General features: G+C 58.6%; 1 protein-coding gene across 19 annotated transcripts in view; it reads right to left on the bottom strand.

Annotated features, from left to right (window-relative positions):
• Positions 1-307: 307 nt before the first annotated feature.
• PLEC (plectin) overlaps positions 308-23,203 on the bottom strand; it is a 116,566-nt gene continuing 93,670 nt past the window's right edge. For all 19 annotated transcript variants that reach the window (XM_035124576.3, XM_035124578.3, XM_035124581.3 and 16 more), the window contains 16 exons: positions 23,007-23,132; positions 21,867-22,019; positions 21,596-21,750; positions 20,929-21,055; positions 20,620-20,803; positions 19,548-19,705; positions 19,254-19,432; positions 18,008-18,146; positions 17,544-17,900; positions 17,056-17,139; positions 16,843-16,947; positions 15,925-16,023; positions 10,990-14,370; positions 2,918-9,995; positions 2,123-2,269; positions 308-1,458 (listed from right to left, as the gene is read on the bottom strand). In XM_035124576.3, the coding sequence (XP_034980467.3) occupies positions 3,645-9,995; positions 10,990-14,370; positions 15,925-16,023; positions 16,843-16,947; positions 17,056-17,139; positions 17,544-17,900; positions 18,008-18,146; positions 19,254-19,432; positions 19,548-19,705; positions 20,620-20,803; positions 20,929-21,055; positions 21,596-21,750; positions 21,867-22,019; positions 23,007-23,132 (11,598 nt within the window). In that variant the 3' untranslated portion in view covers positions 308-1,458; positions 2,123-2,269; positions 2,918-3,644. The remainder of the gene's footprint in view (positions 1,459-2,122; positions 2,270-2,917; positions 9,996-10,989; positions 14,371-15,924; positions 16,024-16,842; positions 16,948-17,055; positions 17,140-17,543; positions 17,901-18,007; positions 18,147-19,253; positions 19,433-19,547; positions 19,706-20,619; positions 20,804-20,928; positions 21,056-21,595; positions 21,751-21,866; positions 22,020-23,006; positions 23,133-23,203) is intronic.

Here is a 23,203-nt window from a genome sequence, read left to right as displayed (position 1 = left end):
TTTGTGGTCTACCAAGACTCCTAGATCCTTTTCGCATGTACTGCTCTTCACACCAGTGACTTCTCTGGGGTCCTGGGATCACTCTTGCAGAGCAGCCCCTGACTCCAGGCCCACGTGGGCAACATGGTCAGTTACTCACCGGAGATCTTAAGCTACTTCGGGAGACCCCACAGCCAACTCCCCCGGGCTGTGACCCACCCGAGGGCTTTGAAGCAAGGAGGGCAGGGGGTTTGGGGCACTAGGGAGGAGCTCAGTGTCCTTGGAAGAAGAGAGAGTGAGTTGTCATGAACAAACCACACGGAAACCGTTTCATAGAATCTTCTTTACTGCCCCCGGTGCAGAGGGCCTGGTTCCATACTGCATGTTTTTACAAACACTTCAAGGTATTTACAAGTTGCGGTTTAGTGTTCTGCCTCCCCAAAAACAGAGATGAACCTGAACAGTTTAGTCTGAGAAGAACGAGGGCTGCCTCCGCTGCTTTGAGCAGAAAGAGGCAGGAGGGGAGCCAGGGGAGCTGGGGGGGAGGGAGAGAAGGGGGAGGGCACCCCCCAGCCTGTGCCAATGGCCGACACAGAATATGGATACAGGCTTACTCGAGTTAATACATCATGCAAAAGCGAGAAAAAAACAACCAACCAACTGGATAATGAGAGAAGAAGGTAACATCAACAAATGCCAAGGAATGGGATGGCTTGATTCACATGGAGCAACTAAGGATGGGCTGGCGAAGAAGGACCTTCCGATGCCGGGGGGGGGGCACAGCATCCTCTTGGCTTCCGCAGGCAGGAGTTGGGAAGGCTGCCCAAGGACACCCCCAACCCCACAGGGCTGTGGCTCCAGCAACAAGCCCCCTCGGGACTGAGGGCACCTGTGCCCTACTGCTGCCTTTGCCATCTCTTATTGCTTTGAAAGGAGGGCAGAAATGCCCCTTGTGAGCCTGCCTGGGAAGAGGACCCCTGGCAGAGGCAGAGCAAGACATGCCCCTGACCCTACTTATGCTGGAGGGTGGGGGCAGGTGGGGGGAGGCAGGAGGCAGACCCCCTCTGAGCTGCAGCTGGCAGGGCGGCTTTCCGAGGGTCTCGCTCCCCTGCCCACAACCGCCCGGCTGCCTTCCTCCAGAGCACAGCACAGCAGCTCTCAGCCTCACCCCCCCTCCAAGGGCCAGGGGACCAGCTCATCTGCGACGGGCAGAGGACCATTCCAGCTTTGCCAGGCAGTTGTTCCCAGGCCGCCTAGGAGGAGAGCTCTCTGTGGCCGCTCCTGCCTGCCTCCCTACCCCTGCCCCCGCCTCACTGGCCCCTGACCGCCGGCCACGGCCCCTGCTAGCTGCTCCGCGGCGGCTGCAAAGGGAGGGGGGAAGGGTCTGCCTGGGTCCTCAATGCTGTCCCGCTTGCCCCAACACTGGGGGACGAGATCCTCAGCAACTGGGAAGGAAGTTGAAATGGACATCCAGCAACGCTAAATAAAGTGAAGAAAAAGAACAGGATGGGATGAGAGAGGAGAAGTCACATGTGACAATGGTGCCATCACATCAAGCCATGAAGCCACTGCCATGCTCAGCCCCACTGGCTCCTCTGACCCCCGACTGCCTGCCTGCCTGCCACTCCCTGCACACGACGGACCCTGAATGCCCTTCCAAGGAAGGAGAAGAGGCTGAGGCTGCTGGCCAGAGACCAGGGAAGGAGCAGTGGCCCATCAGCCCCAGAGGTTCAGGAGGAGAGAGACAATGGGAAAGGGGGTGGCTCTTCCCCAGAACAGGGGGCCACTGGTCTCATTCAAGGCAGCCCTGTTCAGGGAGGCTTTTAATGGTTAATAGATTACTGTGTTTTATTTTTCTGTTGGAAGCCGCCCAGAGTGGCTGGGGAAACCCAGCCAGATGGGCGGGGTATAAATAATAAATTATTATTATTATTATTATTATTATTATTATTATTATTATTATTATTATTATCAAGATCCATGGGGAGCCCTCTTTGCACTTACATATCCTATTTCTAGCCTCCCCTGGGACTCCCTCTTTGCAGCTCTGCCCGCCTTCCATTCAGCACCACCTCAGCCCCTGGAAGCCAGCGCAAGAAGCTCACAGCCCAAAGGGGAAGGAGATTTTGAGCCCCGCAGTTACCTTTGTGGGCGAGAGCAGCGGTGGGGAGGCTGCTGCATCTGCGGCTGCTCCTGCTGAGCTCCTCCAGGACTTGCTGACCTCCGAAAACCACCTCAGGAGTTCTCCCAGCGACGGGGGGGCTTCTTTGGTGGGACTAGGAGAAAACGTCTGAGAGAAAGAGCGCATGTTATTACGAAGGAACACAAAGCAGGGGGGAAGAAAAAAAAGCACAAGGGCGGTGCCCGTTTCAGGGGGCAGCTGCTTCCGTAAGCGGCCCATCCTGCCATTGGCCCTCGATAAGAAGGAAAAGCGGGACTCTGAAAGCATCAGACCCAGGAGAAGACACAGCCTTGGGGGTCCCCACGAGCGTCCCCAGGGGAGACAGCCTCCCCGCCTCTGGAGTTTTTAGCAAGAGGCCAGGGAACAGACCTCGCTGAGCTGTTGTGGCATCAAGGGAGACCGTCCAGTTCTAACCTTTGCCTGTCCATGTTTTCGTACAGGGCACTTCCCAGATACACAGAACCAGACAGACAGACAGACAGACAGACAGACAGACAGACAGACAGACAGACAGATGTGCAGAGGTCACAGCCAGCTAAGAGCAGTCCACAGCAGCGCAAAGCTCCCCCTGTGCTGAGCGAGTCAAGCAGAGCAGCACAGAAAGCGCCAGGAAGGATCTGCGGCTCGGAGGCATGGGCAGGGAGAAGGGACGGGGCAGAGGAGGAGGAGGAGGAGGCATGGAGAGAGGCAGGCAGGCCCATCCGCAAGGCAGCAGCATGGAGGGAGGAGGAGGCGGCAGTGCCAAGGCACACTTACGGTCTGGGCGCAGAGTCCACGCAGCGGAGGGGAAGCCAGCCGGAGAGCGGACACGGTGGAGTGCAGAGGAGAGCAGTGGTCTTGGTCATCCGGCCTGCCGAGGGCCTGTGAGAAAGAGCAGTCCAGGCATGGCGTTGGGAGCTGGTGGCAGCCGAGGGGGGCTCTGGGGTGCCCCTGGGGCGGTGGGGGGGCTCTCTTCCTTCCCGACTGGAGGTGGAGGGTGCAGCTTGCATAGGCAGGAGGTCAAGAGGTTCCTTGGCACGAGGGTCAGCCTCTCCTGTGACGGAGGGAGCCGGTGGGGCTCCGTGGAGGAAGTCGCTGGCTGGTAAGGAGGAGGACAGAGTGCAGCTTCTGCCCAAGGGGTGGCATCCGCAGCTCCCTGCCTGGGGTTATTCTACTCTGCAGGTGGCACAAAGAGAAACAAGCTCCCAGGGCGGCTAAACTGAGGGCGGGGGAAGAATGGCGGAGGGGGACGCAAACGCTTGCTCTCTTTCTCTCGATATACAAATACTGTCAGAACAATCATATATATTAATATATTAGTCTAGTCTCTCTTTTTTTGGTTAAACTTTAGGCACTGCTTTGGAAGGAGATTGTGGTTTTAAACATTACAAAATAATAATAATAATAAAAAGGAGAAGGTTAGCCAGCAGCTTGACCACATGCAGAGCAGGATAAATGCAAAAGTTATCTCAGGCTTTAAGGAGGCAGGAGGGCTGGGAGCACTTTAGGCCACGGGCAGCTGTGGCTGACCCTGCAGTCCAACAGATCTCCTGCCCCCTTCTCCTCTGTAGCTCGCGCTGTGGGGGGCAGAGATCCCACCAAGGCTGGGGGGGACATCTGTGCTGCTGCTGCCCCCACTTGAACCTGATGTATATCTTCGGCCGTAGTTGGAAGAAGTGTAAGAGGCGGAAGAGAAGGACATGGAGAAGCCGGAGCCTGTTGCGTCAAAGCTCCCTCGCCTGGAGCCCGACTGGGATCCCGTTCGTGAGCCGGATCGAGAGCCCGAGGTGGAGCCTGAGCCGCTGACGTTGTAGGGGCTGTAGTAGCCTTTGCTGGACTGGGAAGAGGCTTCCAGGAGACGCAGGCCGGTGCCCTCCTCCGTCATGCTCCGGTCCATGGCGTCCTTGTAGGAGATCTTGAGCTTGGTTTTGGGGCAGGTCAAGTACTTGGAATAGGTGTTCACGTCCCGCAGCTTCTGGGCCGTGCGGGCATCAATGGTGCCCTTCTGCAGGGCCTCGTCCAGGGGGACCCGGCCAGCCACCTCCGGCTCAATCAACCCTCCAGTCAGATACTGCACCTCCAGGAACCGCTGGCCGGCCTCATAGTACAACCAGCCCTTCTTCAAGGCTTGCGCCGCAGACATCTTGGTCTTGGTTCTGGGGTCCTCAAAGCCATAGAAAGCCTTCTGGGCGAGGTTGATCCTGTCCACCATGATCTTGTCGACTAGGCCTTTGTTAACGGCATCGGCGACAGAGAACTTCTCCCCGGAGCTCGGGTCAATGATCCCACCCGTGCAGGCCTGAGCTTCCAGCAGCCTCTGGCCAGTGATGTTGTCCACCAGGTTGCGGTGCATGGCCTCTGTGATGGAGACCTTCTCCAGGGTGTCTGTGTCCAGGATGCCGGCCACTGGGCCGGTCTCCTCCGCGGGGTCGCTCCAGGAGGTCAGCTGAGCTCTCCCGTGGGCTGGGCTTACGGGGTAGGAAGAGGAGGAGCCGACGGAGGAAGACCTGGATCGGAACCCACTCATGTTGCCGGACAACATGTCTGCAAACTCTGTGATGGACAAAGTGCCCGAGCGGTACTGGTCCAGGGCAGACTGGTCAATCAGCCCCTTCGCAATGGCATCGTCGATATCATACTGCCTCCCTGACCTCCGGTCAATGATCATGGATTTGACCACCCCGTCTGAGGAGGAAATGGTGATCTCTTCCCATTCGCACTCCTGCTCAGAGAGCTCCAAGTAGGTCTGGTGGTCAATGAGGCCTTTGCGGTAGGCTTCGTACACGGACATCTCCTTCCCGGTCTCTGGGTCAACGATCACCACCCGGCGCTTGCGGACGGAGGACTTGGAGGAGGTCTTCCTCTCGCGCTTCTTTTCCTTCAAAGGTAGAAGGCAGAGCCCAGTCTCGGGGTCTGTCATGCACCTCTCCATTAGCTGCAAGTAGGTCAGGTTCTCCTCGGTGTTTGGGTCGAAGAAGCCCTTGGTGTCATCGCTGGGATCCAGGAGGATCTCATTCATTTCCTCATCAAAGAGGCCTCTCTTGTATGCCATTTCCACAGGCAGGCGGTGGCTCTCCTCTGGATCAATGATGCCTCCGGTGGCAATCTGAGCTTCTAGCAAACGGATCCCGTGGTCTTTCAGGATCAGCCCTTTCTTCATGGCTTGGAAGAGGGAGATCATCTTGCCAGAGTAGGGGTCCTTGTAGCCTGTCACAGCCCTCTCCGCTGAAAGCAGCTTGTCCTTGAACTCGGGACCCACGATGCCCATGCGCACCGCCTCCTCCACGGTCAGCTTGAGGCTCTTGATGGGGTCAATGACATACCCAGTAGCTGCCTGGGCTTCCAGCAGTTCAAAGGCTGTGCCGGGACGGATGATGCCTTTCTTCATGGCCTGGTACACGGACAGCCTCTCCTTGGAGGAGTCGACATAGACGCCAGCAATGCAGCTGGTGCCCTCCAAGAACCTCTGCAGGTTTTTGGAGACTTCTTCCACAGAGGTTAAGCCGTCCTGGAGGCGCTGGGCCGTTGCTTCATCCATGACTTTGGAGCGCACCAGCTCTTCAACCGAGATCTGCTTCCTCAGGCCCCGGAAGGTCAGCTTCCGAGTGTCACAGAGGGGCAACAGGAGGCAGCCATTGTTCTCGTCCTTCCTGCACCGCTTGAGGAGCTGTGCATAGCTGAGCTTGTCGTCGGTGGAGGGATCCACGTAGCTGCGGACCTCGCTGGGCTCAGACAGCCGGTCGTGCGTCTCCCTGTTTAAGTAGCCACGCTGAATGGCAATTTCTAAGGGCAGGTGGAAGCCCAGGTGTGGGTCTATTATGCCTCCCGTGGCCAGCTGGGCATCAAGAAGCTGGAGGGCTTCTTCAGAAGGGATGAGATCCTTCTTCATGGCCTGGAAAAGAGAGATTTTCTGCTCGCTGTAGGGGTCGCGGTAGCCGGTCACAGCTCTTTCGGCAGACAGGAGGCGGTCGTGCATTTCTGGGCCCACCACCCCTTTCCTGACGGCCTCGTCAACAGTCAACATGTCATTTTTGATGGGCTCAACAATGAATCCAGTGGCAGCCTGAGCTTCCAGCAAAGGTCGAGCCACCTCTGGGCTGATCAGCCCTTTCTTCAGGGCCTGGTAGATGCCGATCTTCTGTTTGCTGGATGGGATGTAGATGCCAGCAACACAGCCGGAGCCGTACAGGTACCTCCAGATGGTTTCAATCTCCAGGATCTCGCGGATGGTCTTGGAGCCCTGCTTCAGTGCATTGTAGATTTCCAGGGAGATGATCCTGGCCTCATAGAGGTCCTCCGCAGTGATGCGGCGGCGGACATAGTCATAGGAGGTGATGTCTTGCTGCCGGATGATCTCTGTCTTCTCAATGATTTCGATGATGATGATGATCATGCGCTCCTTCGTCACCTTGCCAGAGCGGAACTCCTCCATCAGCCGATTGCGTTGCTCCTGGGGTATCAGGTCCGAGTTCATGATCTCCCACAGGGACATGGAGGAGCCGGCCATGTCTCCCACCGGAATGTCAACCTGGGTCTCCTCAAACACCTGCTTGGTCTCGGCCTCAGTGTACACCTGGGTTGTCTCCACCACGGTGGGTCTCTCAGGTTGCTTCAAGGGCAGCAGATAAAGGCCGGTCTCCGGGTCTTCGATGCACCTCTCCTTCAGCTGCAGGTAAGTAAGATTCTCCTTGGTGTTGGGGTCAAAGAAGCCCTTGGTGTCATCTGTGGGGTCCAAGAGGGTTCGGTTCAGCGCTTCATCAAAACAGCCTCGCTTGTAAGCCACCTCCACGGGGAGACGGTGGCTGTGCACGGGGTCGATGATGCCTCCGGTGGCGACCTGGGCCTCCAGCAGGCGGATGGCGTGTTCCCGGAGGATCAGCCCCTTCTTCATGGCCTCAAAGAGGGAGATGGTGTTCCCCGAGTAAGGGTCCTTGTACCCTGTGACAGCCTTCTCGGCGGACAACAGTTTCTCATGGAGCTCTGGTCCCACAATGCCAGCCTTCACTGCCTCGTGGACATACAGCTTCTGGTTCCTGACTGGGTCCACCATGAACCCTGTGGCTGCCTGGGCCTCCAGGAGGACCACTGCTGTGCTGGGAAGGAGCAGGTTCTTCTTCATGGCCTCATAGATGCTCAGCTTCTCCTGGGTTTCTTCCACATAGACACCAGCAATGCAGTCGCTCCCTTGGAGGTACCTCTTCAGGTCCCCCGTCTCGGAGAGGTCCCTCACGGTCTTCTTCCCTTCCTTCAGCTGCTCGTACTGGGCCTTGCTAAGAACCTTGGACTCCCACAGCTCACTGGCCGGCACGGGGCCACGCAAGCCAGTGAAGGTCAGCTTCTCTTGCTTTTTGGCCTCCGTCTCTTCAATGATGGTGACAATTATTTTGATGACCCTCTCAATGGTGACTTTGCCAGATTTGAACTGCCGCATCAGCTCCCGCCTCTGCTCTTCAGTGAAATATTCAGAATGAATCAGCTCCCAGATTGTGACCGTCTTGCCCTTCAAGCTGCCAGCTGGGACTTCCACCACTGCCTTGCCAAAGGATTCCTGAGCCTGGCTATCGGAGTAGATCTCCTCCTGCTGAAGCCGGATGGCCTGGTCAGAGAGGGAGAGCAGGCGAAGGCCCGTCTGCTTGTCGACATGGCATTTCCTCTGCAGCTGAGCGTAACTGACCTTCTCCTGGGTGTCAGGGTCATAGTACAGCTTGGCATCGTCGGCTGGAGCTGACAAAGTCTTGTGCATCTCTTCGCTGAAGTAGCCTCGCTTGCAAGCAACGTCCAGGGGGAGGCGGTGGCTGTTCACGGGGTCAATGATGCCCCCGGTGGCAAGCTGAGCATCCAGCAGGCGGACCCCCGTCTCCTTAGCAAGGAGGCCCTTCTGCAGTGCTTGGAAGAGCGAAACCACCTGCCCCGTGTAAGGGTCCTTGTACCCGGTCACAGCCTTCTCGGCAGACAGGAGCTTCTCATGCAGCTCTGGGCCAACAATTCCAGATTTGACAGCTTCGTCCACGGGAAGATACTCGTTCCTCACAGGGTCAATGATGTATCCACTTCCAGCCTGGGCCTCCAGGAGCATCAGGACCACCTCTGGCTTGAGGAGGTTCTTCTTCAAGGCATCATTGAGCAACAACTTCTGGCCCGTTGACTCGACCAAGATGCCTGCGATGGCGCTCGAGCCTTTCAGATACTTCTTGACGGCCTCATCGTCGGCGACGTCCTTCACGGACTTCTTCCCCTGGTGCAACTGGTTGTAAATATCCTTGTCAAGGATTTTGCTCTCCAGCAGCTCGGCAGCCGGGACAGGCGCCCGGAGCCCATCAAAAGAGAGCTGGCTCTTCTTCTCGCTCTCCTCCACCACCGTGATGACGAGCCGGATTATCTTCTCCACGGTGATCTTTCCGGTCTTGTACTGGCGCAAAAGGTCCCGCCTCTGCTCCTCAGTGAAATACTCAGAGTTGATGATTTCCCAGATGGTCACGGTCTTCCCCTTGAACTGGCCGAAGGGAGCGGACACGGTGGCTTTCCTGAAGACGTCTTTCGCCTCTTGGTCGGTGTAGACCAGCTCCCTCCCTTTGGCTCCTTTGTCCGTCAGCGGCAGCAAAGTGAGGCCAGTCTCCGGATCGGTCACGCATCTCTCCATCAGCTGCAAGTAAGTCAGGTTCTCCTGGGTGTTGGGGTCGAAGAAGCCTTTGGTGTCGTCCGTCGGGTCAGAGAGAATCTTCTGCATCTCTTCATCGAAGAAGCCTCGCTTGTAGGCCACTTCCACAGGCAGGCGGTGACTGTTGATGGGGTCGATGACGCCCCCCGTGGCAATCTGAGCCTCCAGGAGCCGGATTGCGTGGTCTTTCACAATGAGGTCTTTTGTCATGGCTTGGAAGAGGGAGATCTTTTCCCCCGTGTAGGGGTCTTTGTAGCCAGTCACTGCTCTCTCAGCAGACAGCAATTTATTGTGCAGTTCAGGCCCCACAACTCCCTCTTTGACTGCCTCATCGACGGACATCCGCTTGTTCCTGATGGGGTCGATGATGAAGCCAGAGGCAGCCTGCGCCTCCAGCAGGATGAGGGCTGTGCCTGGGCTGAGCAGCTGCTGCTTCATGGCCTGGTAGATGCTCACTTTCTCGTTGGTCGGCTTAACCAGCAGGCCGGCGATGCTGTTGGTGCCTTGCAGGTACCTCCTGACGTCGTCCCTCTTGGAGAGCTCCTCCACCGTCACCTTCCCTTTGGTCAACTTGTCCAGGTTCTTTCGGCTCAGGATGCCAGCCTCCAGCAGCTTCTTGGCAGGCACTTTCTGACGGATTCCGTCGAAAGCCAGTTCTGGCTCACCGTTTCGAGAGATGCCATCTACCATGTCTCTGCCGTTGGGCACAGCCTTGGACTGAGGTGCCTGAGTGGATGGGACAACAGCCTCCTGGGGAAAGTCGTCAGTCTGGATCATGATCTCCCTCGTCTGAGCCAGGGCCACCCGCTGCTCCTCCTGCAGCTTCTCCAGCTTCTCCCTCAGCTTCTGGTTTTCCTCCGCAAGGAGCTTCTCCTGCTGCTGCCGCTGCTTTTCCAGGTGCTGGAGCTCCTCCTGCTTCCGGCGGACATTGTCCTCGGCCTCCGCCTGCTTCTTCTTGGCCTCCTCCAGGGTGGCCGCCAACTGCTGCTTCTCCTGCTCCATCTGCTTCTGCTGGCGCTCCTGCTCCGCTTTGAGGCCCTGAGCCTTGTTGACCTCGTCCTGGAAGAGCTTCTCCAGCTTGGCCTTCTCCTCCTCCACGAACCTCTCCTTCTGCAAGAGGAGGTCCTTCTCGGACAGGAAAGTCTGCTGGAGGATCTGCGTCTCCTGCCGCAACTGCTCCTTCTGAGCCATCTGCATCTGGGGGAGGAGGGAGACAAAAGGGAAGTCAGTTGCCTTGTGCACAATGTGCACATGGTGCGCAAAGAACAGTCAACAGTCAATGGGCGCCGACACAGCAGCTTACATTCCAAGCCAGCACATGTTAAGGGTCAACCTGGCTGGCCCTGAGAGGCAGCACATGAGGACGTTAGGGAGTTACCACAATTTCCATGTGAGTAAACAAGCAGCGGGAGGGGGTGGGGGGCACAGAGGGGTGTCTGTTTGTAATAAGACACTGTACCCCTTCCTTAGGAAGTGGGGCCAGGACGTGCTGGAGCAAGTGGTGCCGTCTCTGGGTTAAGGGAGTCTTGTGCACGGCTGGCCTCCAGCTGCTCTTGGGCCCCAGCACAGACAATGGCCAGGAATGGGGTGGGGAGCTGTAGTCCAGGGTGCTGGGTGAGTTTCCAAGAGGAAAGTAGACATGGGAGTTGCACAAAGGCAGCCTTTTCCCTTCCGACAGGCCTCTCCAGGAAGGAGCCTGAGTCCAACTGTTCTGAGGAACGGCACCAGAACCCCTGCCCTTCTCTTGGCTACCACGCCTCTCTCCCACCGGCCGTTAACTCATAGGTGGTCTCAGGTGCAACAGAAGGAGGGGGCAGAGTGGATTGTTAAACCACATCAGAACGTAGGTGGGGGGGGTCACATTGTTCAACGCTCCTCTATGCAAAATGAATAACAGAATAGAATAAAATAATATAAACTATCACAGCATGGAGCAGACTTTGATCCTTGCAGTCCAGTTTCATTCTTCTTTTTGCAATTACTGTTTGATTTGCAGAGATTGTTTACACAGACCATCTACTATCTGGACTGCATTTTCATAAAAGGTAGCAAACAGCACACAACCCTCTAACCAGTAAAAATGTGATCCCCCCACCTGGACTCTGAAGTGGTACAGCCTGCCCTGCCCCTGGGTCTCCTCCTCATGGGGGAGCCCTGGGGGTGGGACCTGTGGGCACAAGGAAAGGGGTACCTCCTCCGCCTGCTGCTGCAGCCGCTCCGCCTCGTGCTTCAGCCTCTCCTTTTCCTGCTCCAGCTCCGCAATGGCCTTCCGCAGCGCCTCAGCGTCCTGGTCGCTCTTCTGCCTCTGGATCTCCAGCGTCTGCACCAGGGTCACCTTCTCCCGGGTGGCCAGCTCCGTGTCGTGCAGCTTGCGGCGGATCTCCTCCGCCTGCTTCTTGAAGCGCTTGGCCTCCTCCTCGGCCTTGGCCTGCGCCAGGCTCAGCTCCGTCACCTGCACCTTGAGGCGCTCGGCGTCGGCCGTGATCTCCAGCTGCCGGCGGCGCTCTGCCTCCAGGGTCTTCTGGAAGCCCTCGGCCTCCTCGGCCAGCTGCAGCTGCATCTGCTCCTTGTCCTCCTGCAGCTTCTTGGCCTGCTCCTGGGCCAGCTCCTTCTGCTTCTGCAGCATCTCCGCCTCAGCTTTCAGCCGCGTGGCCTCCTGCACCGCCTGCATCTTCTCCTTCAGGATCTTCTCCGCCAGCGCCCGCTGCTGCGCCAGGTCCTCCTCCGCCAGCTTGCGCATGCGCGCAGCCTCCTGCGCCTCCACGCTCAGCCGGGCGGCCTCCTCCGCCACCTGCTTCATCTTCTCCGCCTCCTCCGCCAGGAACTTCTGGGTGTTGTCCTTGTCCTTCAGGATGAGCACCTTGTTCTCCTCCTCAATGCGCAGCTTCAGCTTGACCAGCTCCTCCATCTGGATCTTCACTTTGAACAGCTCCTCCTCCACCTGCGCCTTCTGCTTCATGGCCTCCGTCACTTCGTTCTTCAGCCGCTGCTGCTCCTCCTCCAGGATGTTCTTCTGGTGGTCCGTCTCCTCCAGCCGAAGCTGGACCTTGGTCAGCTCCTGCTCCACCTGGGCCTTCTGCCGCAGGGTCTGCTCCGCGAACTTCTTGTGCTTCTCCATCTCGGCGTCCGCCAGCTGCTTCTGCTTGAGGGCCGCCTGCTCTGCCTGGGCCCTCCTGGCTGCCTCCAGCTCAGCCTCCTTCCGGAGCTTCTCCGCATCCTCCTGGGCCTTGGCCTTGGCTTGGGCCTCCTCCTCCGCCCGCTGCTTCATGTGCTCTGCTTCCTCCACCAGCTGCCGGGACAAGGCTGCGTCTTGCTCCGCCTTGACCCGCGCAAACTCTGCTTCCTCGGCTGCCTTCTTGGCCCTCAGAGCTTCCTCCCTCAACTTGTCCAGGATGCTCTGCTCCTGCTGCCTGCTCTGCAGCAACTCCTGCTCCTTCTGCTGCACGGTGGCCAAGTGGGCCTTCTCTTCTGCCACAATCCTTTTCTGGGCAGCCTCCTGAGCCAGCTGGATCTGCCTCTCGGACTCCTTCTCCGCCAGCTCCTTCTGCCTCTTGGCCTCCTCCACCTTTGCCTTCAGCCGCTCCACCTCCTCCAGGGCTGTCTTGCGCTGGCGGGCTGCATCCTGCTCAGCAGCCAGGATCTGCTTGACCTTGGCTTCAGCCTCCCGCCGGCGGCTCTCCTCCTCCAGGGCCAGCTGCCGCAGCCTCTCCGCCTCGTTCTCCGCCTGCTCCTTGCTGCGCTGGATCTCCTCCGCATTCAGCTTGATCTTGCTCAGCTCCAGCTCCAGGTCCGTCTTCCCCACAGAGGCCTTCTCAAAGTTGATCTTGAGAATGCGGATCTCCTCCTCAATGATGCGCCGCTGCTTCAGTGTCTCGTCTACGATGGTCCTCTGCCTCTCCAGCTCACCGTCAGAGGACTTCTTCAGCTGCGTGATCTTCTCCTCAATGTCCTGCTTGTGCTGGGCGGCCTGCTCCTCCAGCAGCCTGCGCTGGTAGGCCTCGTCCTCCGCCAGCCGCCGCAGCCGCTCGTTCTCGGCCTCCTTCTCCTTCAGGGCAATCTCGGCCTCTGCCTTCAGCCGCGAGGCATCGTTGATGGCCGCCAGCTTCTCCTTGAGGATTCGCTCGGCCTCTGCCCGCTGCCGGCCGGCCTCCTCCTCTGCCAGCTGCCGCTGCCGCTTGGCCTCCTCCGAGAGGGTACGCAGCCGAGCGGCCTCCTCTGCCAGCTCCCGCAGCTTGTTGGCCTCGGCCTCCAGGATCTGCTTGGACTTCTCGCTGGTCGAGCGGGTCTCCTCTTCCGCTTTGGTCTTGCTCCGCAGCAGCAGCTCCATCTCGGCCCGCAGCTTGGCCAGCTCCTCCTCCAGCTCCTTGCGCTTCTGGATGGCTTCGCTCACCTCGTTCTTGAGGCGGAAGAGCTCCTCCTCCAGCAGCAGCCGCTGCTGCTCCCCATTCTCCATCTCGGCCTTCAGGCGGATGAGCTCCTGCTCTGCCAGGAACTTCTGCTGGGCGGTGCCCTCGGCCAGCTTCCGCTGCTTCTCCAGCTCCTCCTCGGCCAGCTCCTTCTGGCGCAGGGCAGACTCCTCGGCCTTCGACCGCTTCCGGGCCTCGCGCTCTGCGTCCTCCTTCTGCTTCTCAGCCTCTTCCTGTGCCAGGGCTTTCTTGTGAGCCACCTCCTCGGCCTGGAGCCGCAGGCGCAGCGCCTCGTTGGCCTTCTGGCGCCACTTCTCCACCTCCTTCTCGGCCTCCTCGCGAGACGCCTCCGCGTCCAGCTGCAGCTTCTTCAGCCTCTCGGCCTCCTCCTGCAGGTGGGTGACCGTAATGTGCTCCTGCTGGAGAGACATCTCCAGCTGCGCTGTCTTCTCGGCAAAGGAGAGGCGCCGGCTCTGCAGGTCTGCCGCCGCGCTCTTCTGCGCCATCTCCTGGGCCACGTGCACCTGCCGCTCCTTCTCCAGCTCGGCCTGCTTCATTCTGCGCTCCGCCTCCTCCGCCTGCAGGCGCAACTTCTGCAGGTCCTCCAGGGCCTTCTGCTTCTCGCGGGCTGCCTGCTGCTCGGCCTGCACCTTGCGCTTCAGCTCGTCCTCCGCCTCCTTCTTCTTCTGGGCCTCGTCCTTGACCTGCTTGCGCAGGCGCTCGGCCTCCTCCTGGGCCAGCCTCTTCTGGCGCTCGGCCTCCTCGGCGCTGTCCCGCAGCGCCTGCAGCTCCCCCTCCGCGGCCGCCTTCTGCTTCTCGGTGGAGTGCAGCTGCAGGCGGATGATGTGGATCTCCTCCTCCACCTTCCTGCGGTTGATCTCGGCCTCCTCGATCACCTTGAGCTTGGACTGGATCTGCGCGTCTGAGCTGAGCTTCATCTGCTTCAGCTCCTGCTGAATGGTTTGCTGCTGCTGCACGGCGTCCACAGCCACCAGCTCCCTCCGGCTGACCTCCTCCTGCATGCGCCGCTGCAGCTCGCTGGCCTCCCTCTCGGCCTGCGCCTTGGCCTGGGCGTGGGCGTCCGCCAGCTGCTTCTGCTTCTCCAGCTGTGCCTCCACCTCGGCCAGGCGCTTCCGCTCCTCCTCCTTCAGCTTCTCTGCGGTTTTCTGCGGGGGGGGGGTGAGGGAGGGAGCAGAGAGAAGGAAGGGGGGAGAGAAAGAAAGATCACACAAGAGAGAGATTGGAGCAGGGGGTGAGCAAGAGGGGCAGGGGTGGGGGGGCATGGCGTGACGGCAGTGGCGGCTCTTCCCGGGAGGCTGCGGGGAGACGTGTGGCAGTCGGGAGAAGCTGGCGCTCACGTCTCCAACTTAGTACAACAGGCAAGAAAGCAGGGAAGACCCACAAACCAAGGACGATGGATGGATGGATGGATGGATGGATGGATGGATGGATGGATGGAGAGATGGACGCAAGACGATGGCAAAGACACACACAATGGAGACAAAACGGCTGCAGGATGAAGAGAGCAGTTGGCACACCTCCACCATGCTCACCAGGCAGCGAGAAGCAAGAGACTCCCCCCACGGACAGCCCAAACTGTGGCAACAGGGAAGACCCATTCGATCAGCAAAGGTGGGGAGGAGGAGCCAGCCCAATGTGGGGCGTGAGGCAACGAGAAGGTAGAAAACCCCATGGCCCCCAGACGGCCCCCTGCAGGCTCACAAAGGTTGCCAATTTCATCGCCAGGTCCCAGATCCCCCAAGGAACACCTGCAGGGGGAGGCCAGGGGAGAAGTGAAGAACGCTTCACCGGGTGGAAAGCCCAGGGGTCCGCTCCCTTGCTCCGCTCCCCACGAGGCAGGGAGGGAGGGAGGGAGGGGGAAATGGAGCATGCACAGAGCGCACCACGGAGACAGAAGCCCCGAATTCTCAGCCCTGGAAAGTGCCAAGAGGTCGGCAACTCCTGGCTGGAGAACGCAGGCAGTGGCAGGAATAGCGGGTGATGGCAACCCCCTCTCCGTTCTCCTGGCTGCTTCCAGGCGGTGGGCAGGACTAGGACCCCCTCCCCCATCCCGCTCCCCAAAAACTCTCCTCCTCAGCTGCACCTGAATTTCTGTTCCTTCCTTCTCAACCTACTAGGAACCACAAAGGGTTCAGCCCCCAGGAGTTGCAGGAGGGAGGGGGGGAGGGAGAAGCAAGGTGTGTGCAGGGAACAGGGTCCATGTGAGGGGGGGGGGTGTCGGCATGCGCACAGTGGAGTACCTGATGCAGAAAAGGCCTGGATCCTCCTGGTTTTTAACCCTCCATTAGATCCCCAACCAATACAAATATGATCCCCCAAGACAAAGCACTGGCCAAGCACAGGATCAACTTCCAGAGGGCAGAAATCAAGAGTTAGAAAGGTTACAGGGGAGCATTTCGGAGCAGAAGAAGACAGGACAGGATAGGAGAACCGGGTGGGAAGGAGCCCCGGCCCAAGAAGCAGGTGCAGCTGTACTAAGTGTGTATCTGGGAAGGGCCTCTGGCAGACAGGACAGGACAGGCCCAGCGGAGGAGCCCTCCCTGCCGGGTGAGGGGGCCTCGTGGTCCAGCATTAGTCATGCGGAAGAGGCAGTCAGGCAAGAGGGATGCTCTGGCCCAGGATGGACCGCGGGGGCAGGGGGAGAAGGATGCAGCCAAGGCATGCTGCCCCCCCCCTCCTCCCACAGGCTGCGCACTCACCTCCTCCTGCTCCAGCCGCCGAAGCGTCTCGGTGATGAACTTGATGTACTGGCTGCTCAGCGTGGTCAGCTCACTGTAGCGCGTCCGCAGGTCCACGTACTGGGAGACCACAAAGCGGCAAGGTCAGGGCGGGGTGGGGAGCAAGACTACAGCCCCCCCAGAGGCCTTTCCCAAGGCCCCTGACTGGACTCGGCCAGAGGGAGGCACATCAGAAGGCCTCTCCTGCTGCTGCTGCTCCCCAGGGACTGGCATTTGGAGACAGAACGTGGCTAGTCGTCACCCAGGAGCTTCTCCTCCTCTGTGACTTTCTCCTTCCAAAGCCATCACTGCACATCCTGGTGCAGTGAGTTCCACAGTTCTAAATGTGCACTGAGGAAAGGAGCCTTTCCTTTTGTCTGTTCTGGATCTCCTGCCAATTCTTTTAACAATAATACAAGGCAGAGTGAGAAAAACATCTCTCTAAAGGCAAATATCTAGCACGTGGTCAGAAGCCCATTTCCACTCATCCATCTTCAAATATCTCAAGGGCCGTCACATGGAGGATGAAGCAAGCTTGTTTTCTCCCTGCTCTGGAGGGCAGAATTCAAGCCAATGGCTTCAAGTTACAAGAAAGGAGATTCCAACTAAACACCAGGAAGAACTTTTTGGTGGCAAGAGCTGTTTGATAGTGGTACGGTCTCCCTCGAGAGGTTGTGGACTCTCCTTCTTTGGAGGTTTTTAAGCAGAGCTTGGCTGGCCATCCTGCATGCTAGGGGGTTGGACTAGACTAGAGGACCTTTGGGGTCCCCTCCGACTCTCTGATTCTATGGCGGGAAGACTCAATCTGCCTTGCGTGGCATATCTCCACTGTGCCTGCTGCCCAGGATGGCTCCAGGGTCCCTTCCCCCCCCAGCCCCCACCCAAGGGCGCCCCTCTCACCTCCTGGATAATGCTGTCTGAGGCCGACTGAACTTTGGGCTTCTTGGCCGGAGAAGCCACCGGCTCCACCTGCGCCTTGTAGGTCACCAGCTGGAGCTCATAATCCTTGTAAGAAAGGAGGGAGGGGCAGAGGCAGGATCAGCACCTGGAAGCCCCAACTCCCCTCCTCCACTTGCGCAGGACCCCGGCCTCTCCCACCCCCAGCTGCCTCACCTTGATGGCATCAATGTATTGCTTGGCAAAGCGCTGGCACTCCTCCACCTTCTCCCGGTTGCGCTCACATTCCTCCAGGAGTTTCTAGGGAAAGAAAGGCAGCTGACGGTGACCCCGCAGGGAAGGGAACAGCATCCCCTCCAGGCAGCCCGCTGGGGTCAGCTGAGATGCTCTGGGCTGGTGAAGGGCCACTGCCATGCCAACCTGTGTCCTTATAGATCAGGCAAGGGGATTCTGTGGCCACCAAGAGCCCTTCAGACAGGAGCAGCCGCTCAGAGCTTTCGCTAAGCATCGGCCTTGTGGTGGAAACCCCCAAGAGGGCCCCCCACCAAAGTCAGCAGAGGAGAGGCCACCACCAGGGAGGCCTTCCCACGAACGACGACACAGGCCTGGAGAGCCTCCGCTTCCCTCAGTGATGAGCTGGAGCTGCAGGCTCAGAGCAGGGCTGGGGGCAAGAGCGGCAGAGCCCAACCCCACAGCAACCTTACCTTCTCCTGCAGCAGCTGCTCCCGCACGCCCTTGGTGCTGGTGATGGGAATGTCCTGGAGGCTCTCCTGGCGCTGCCGGGCGTCCTGGATCCACTGGATGAGTCCCTCATAGCTCTCGCGGTAGTAGCGCAGCTGGCGCCCTAGCTGGTCCAGCTCCCTCTGGCGCAGGTCGATCTGGGCCAGGATGGCTTGCCAGCGCTCCAGCAGCTGTTGCACCCGCTCCCGGTAGCGGTCCAGGTCGACGTCCCTCTCGCTGTGGCCCTGCACCATCCGCTCGTTCACCTCGCTGGCCTTGCCCAGGTCAGCCTCCAGGGTGCTAAAGAGGGGCTGGTGCCCTTCCACCTGCCCACGCAGCCTCTGCGGAGGAAGAGGCAAAGGGTCAGCCACCCTGGCAACCTCCTCTCGAGGAGCGGCTGGGGCCGGGGCACCTCCCATCTCCCCACCCTCCTGGTCCAAGCAGGCACCTTCAGCTCTGTCTTGGTGGCCTCCAGGGCCTTGAGGTCAGAGGGCACCGCTTGCACATCCTTCAGCTGCTCCTCGTACTTGCGGACCAGCTCCTCTGCCCCTTGCGTGCTGCGGATCACCAGGTTAATGGTCTTTAGCCTGTGGGGCGAGAAGAGGGGAGCTGGAGGTTTGCGTCGGAAGGGGAGCCCAAGCGGCCTCCCATGTGCTCCAGACACCCGATGGCAGCGTGCAAAAGTTGTGAAAAAGGTGCAAAAGGTGGTCGCTTAATAAGAAGAGTAATTTTACTATTTGCACCCCAGCCACTCTGGGCGGCTTCCGGCAAATATAGAATCAGAGAATCATAGAATCATAGAGTTGGAAGAGACCACAAGGGCCATCCAGTCCAACCCCCTGCCAAGCAGGAAACACCATCAAAGCATTCTTGACATATGCCTGTCAAGCCTCTGCTTAAAGACCTCCAAAGAAGGAGACTCCACCACACTCCTTGGTAGCAAATTCCACTGCCGAACAGCTCTTACTGTCAGGAAGTTCTTCAAATATAAAAGCAGAATAAATATCCAACATTTTTTTTAAAAAAACGTCCCTCTACAGGGCTGCCTTCAGATGCTGCGTTTATTTGTGATGCAAATAAATGGCTGAATGGGAGAATTTTATGGGTTTGGCACAAAAGAAGGCAGCGCTAACGTCAGTTCAAAACAGCAAGAGAGCAAAACCCAGCCGGAGCAGCAACGCCATGCAAAAAAGGCCTGGAGGAAGAAAAAGTGATTTGCCTGGCACCAAAAACGACCTTCAGGCAGGTGCTGAGAGGCCGCAGGGGGGGGGTTACTACTGAGAAGGCACCTCCTAGGCACCTGCCATCGCTCACCTGGTGAGCACCCACAGAAAGGCCTGGGGGAATGGCGAGGTCAAGGACCAGGTGGGTCCATGTGGATGAGGCAACCCGCTTCCCCTGCAGAAGAAGAGCCAAGGGGCTCTCACCCCCCACCCCACAAATATCCCTTCCTCACGGGTTCATTCATCTCCCCAATGTTTTCATGGGTTGGGCGAAGACAGACCAAGACCAGTGAAAGAGGAGAGGTTGGAGGGAGGACACAAAGCAGCCCCATTGTCCGGGCAGCAGGTGCTGCTCTTGGGGGCAGAGAAGGGTCCCCGCCAGACCCAAGGGAAGAGGGCAGCAAAGGCCTCGGGAAGCGGAAGCAGCTCCTGGTGACTCCCGGCTGACCAGACGGGCGGAGGAGGACCTACTTTTCCAGGTAGATGCTGGAGAGGCTGTACACCTGGTCCATCTTCTGCAGGGTGATGTCCAGCTCAGAGTGGAGGGTGGGGGCCGAGCTGGCCTGCTCTGGTTGCGCCAACACCTCCTCCGTCTTGGCGCTCACTTTGCCCAGGTTCTTCTTGATGCCCTCCAGTTCCAGGTGGATTTGCTAGAGGGAGAAGAAATGCAGAATGAAGCTCACAGGGAAGCCACAAAGTGGGGGCAAGCTCGGTCAGACTTGGCAGCAGCTGCTTTCCTGCCAGAGTAGGAAGGGGGGGCAGTACCTGCTGGTCACTGATGCGCTGGGCACACTCCTTGGCAGGGTCCTTGTCCATTGGAGAGCGGATCTTGTGGATGGTGCGGGACTCACAGCCCTCCAGCTGCAGGCGGATGTCCTTCAGCTGCGAGATGAAGTTCCTGCAGAGAGACTCCTCTTGCTCTCCTGCAGCACCCAAACAAACCAAGCCCAGGTGAGGGGAGGGGAGGAACAGGCAGCCCCAACTTCCATTGCGGGGAAGGGACATGGCTGGAGGGGGGCAAGGGGAGAGAGAGAGGGGTCTCCTGGGCCAGGCCTGGGCTCCAGCTGAGCAGGGATGGAAGGACGGTTGGAGAAACACCCTCCGCCCGCAGCACCCCAGGCAATAGAAGTGTAGACTTGGAAGAAACCCCCAAGCAAGACAGAGGCAGCACCCCCGGAACCTGGGAAGCAGGCAGGCAGCCTGGGAAGATGGGGGGCTCTCTTGCATTGGGGCTTTTTAAGCCGGGCTTGGATGGCTCAGTGTCTCTAGCCAGGACTCCTACATGGCAGGGACTGGACTGGGGGGCCCTGGGGTCTCTTCCTCCTCTACAATTCTGATTCTAGGACTCTGGGGACCCAGGAGATTTCTTTGGCTGCAGATGCCAGGGAGCTTCTTCCCCCCACCCCCCATGGAAGAGCCATGGGGCCCCTTGAGGAACGGCTTAGGGAGCTGGGTATGTTTAGCCTGGAGAAGAGAAGGTTAAGGGGTGATATGATAGCCATGTTCAAATATATAAAAGGATGTCATATGGAGGAGGGAGAAAGATTGTTATCTGCTGCTCCAGAGAAGCGGACACGGAGCAATGGATTCAAACTTCAAGAAAGAAGATTCCACCTCAACATTAGGAAGAACTTCCTGACAGTAAGAGCTGTTCGGCAGTGGGATTTGCTGCCAAGGAGTGTGGTGGAGTCTCCTTCTTTGGAGGTCTTTAAGCAGAGGCTTGACAGCCACATGTCAAGAATGCTTTGATGGTGTTTCCTGCTTGGCAGGGGGTTGGACTGGATGGCCCTTGTGGTATCTTCCAACTCTATGATTCTATGATTCTATGATTCCTCACCTTTCTCCAGGCCGCGCAGCAGCATGTCGTACTTCTGGCTGCAGAGGGTATATTCGCGCTCCACGTGCAGCCGGTCGTCCGGAAGGAAGTTCTGGGAGTCCTGGCTGTTGCGCAGGAACTCCTGGTAGTGGGTCTCCAGGCTGCGCAGGGTCTTCCGGTATTCCTCAGGGGGCATCGTCCGGAACTGGGGGAGGGGGAGGGGAAAGGCCAGGTCAGGAGGGGACCCTTCCCCTCCCCCCTCAAGCTCAGCTTGCAGATCCCCCCTCCCTCCCTCCCTCCTGCCCCCCCCCCCAAGAGCCCGGTCCTCACAATGAGCAGCGACCACGACTGAATGTGCTGGATGTCCCTCTGCAGGTACTGCCAGGAGAGGAGGCTCCGCATGTCGATGTGCAACTGGTGCCAGAAGGTCAGCAGGCTCTGGTGGCTGCCCTCCAACCTGCCGGCCAAGAGGAAAAGGAGGTTGTGGGGGGTTGTGGGGAGCTCCCCAGGGTCGCCCACAGCCTGCCCCAAAGAGAGAGCAGAGCGGGCAGAGAGGCTAAGTGCCCCCCATGCCACCCCCATAGCTCTCCTCCTCAACTGGGGCCAGGGGGGAGGGCAGAGGCACGGGGGGTGTCTATGGATGTTCACTAGCTGCAATGGCTCTGCTTTGCCCTCCAGAGTTGCAGGCAGAAGGAATTCTAAACCCGCTTGCTGGAAATTGCAGGAGGGGGGGGGCATCTCTTGTGGGTTTCATCCTGCCTGTGGGTTTCCCATTGAGGCATCTGTGAGAAGAGGAGGCTGGGCTAGAGGGGGCCCCGTGGGCCTGATCCAGCTCTTTTGATGTTCGTGTGAGTTTGCGGCAGTGGAAGCTTCCGCACGATCTCTCTGCTGATACGATCCGAGGATTTGATCATGGTTTCTAATCTGCCCCCCCCCCACAGCCTCCAGGAGTAAAGAAAGCAAAAGCAAGGAAGTGGAGTGAGACTGACAGACAGACCTGCTGACGGCCTCCAGGGCCTCCTTGTTGGGCGGGGGCACCAGGAAGCAGATGGAGGGCACAATGGCCTCGCTCCCGGCCACGTTGAGCACCTTCCACTTGTACGGCTGGGCGTTGCTGAGGAGGGTGCAGGAGTCGCCCTTGTGCACCGTGATCTGGGGAGGGAGGGGGGAGGGAGTGAGCAGCTCCAAAGATGCACCCCAGACCCCCTTCACCCCCTCAACCCGGTTTCCAGACACGTGGACCTCCGCCCCCCCCCCCGCGCGCTCACCTCCATCTGCTTGTAGTCGCAGACAGCCTGGAGAGGCAGCCGTCCCTTGAGGGCCGTGCTGGGGCTGCGTGGCTTCAGCTGGACAATGGCCTTGGCTCGCTTGGCCAGCCCAGCCAGCTGACCCTGGTACTCAGCCAGGTGCTCCTTCTCCTCCTGGCATGGGGGGCACAAAGAGGGGCGGCAGGAGAGAGAGGAAGAGAGTGAAGACTCAGGGGAGAGGAGAGCTGGAAGAGACCCAGAGAGCCCCCAATGCCTGCAGGATATGGGGGTGTTAACGGAATTTATGTAAAGGTTGAAAGGAGGGTTTGCCCCTCCAGCAGACACCCAAAATCGACACAATCACTCCTGCAAATGTCCCCACAAAACACTGCATCACACAGTTTCCGCCCATCTCTTTTCAAAGGGTCTCCGCTGCACATTACCAAATGCAACAATTCACCGATAAATGTATCTAAGTAAGGCTCAATGAGAAAACTTTAGAAAGTCATCTAAAATTGCTCCAGTATCGGATTCGCGCCATTCCACTGTTCAGGAAAGGAATGGCTAGCCGGGGGGGGGCAGTCTGGGATGTGGGCAGCCATAATCTCTCGAGCCTGAAACCACGGACTCAGCAGCCTCCTTGCGGGGCAGAAAATCACTGGCATCCTGGCAAATGGGTGCCAGACAGGTAGCCACCCCACAGACAACAGGAGACCCTCCAGGAATGGATTAAGTTCTCGGACCTGACCGGGAATACCAGGAACTTGTAAATATTCCTATTGTATCACTCAATGGGTGTATATGGTGGTGGGCAAGGAGGGTTGGGGGGAAACCTGATGAACCAGTTTCTGCCAGAAACCCCTCCTGGTTTGTGACATATGTGTGATGTATCTATGATGTGTGCATGATGCTTCACCAAAGGTATTTATAGGGAAAAGGGAAAACTTATGAAAGAGGAAGCATCCCTTCTTCCTGCTCCTTCCATGCCTTTGCATGGAAGTCCTGTTGCAACAGTCTTGAATAAAGACTGTTTTGCCTACAGGCTGCAGTTTTGCTTCTCTACTCCTGGCTGGTGTCTTTGTTTGGCTATCCAAGTGAGCCCAGGCAACTTCCTTCCACAGTGCAAATGCATGCAGGGTGGGGCCCAGGGGCTGCACTCACGAGGGAGTCCTGCAGCAAGTCCTCCAGGCGCGTCACGGTGATGGAGCGGTCGCAGGCAAACTTCTTCCGCATGGTCTCCTGGGTCTTGCGCAGGAATTCCTCGGCCTCCTTCACGTCGGAGAAGAACTTGGGGAGAGGCAGAGGAAGAGGCTGGTGAGGAGATGCCCAGCCGTGCCTGGCAGGAAAGCTGCCCAGAG

Source organism: Zootoca vivipara, chromosome 8 (genome assembly GCF_965207765.1).
Source record: "Zootoca vivipara chromosome 8, rZooViv2.hap1.1, whole genome shotgun sequence".
Lineage (NCBI taxonomy): Eukaryota > Metazoa > Chordata > Lepidosauria > Squamata > Lacertidae > Zootoca > Zootoca vivipara.
The sequence above is the reverse complement of the archived record's forward strand: the minus strand, read 5'-3'. Positions and strand labels throughout refer to the sequence as shown.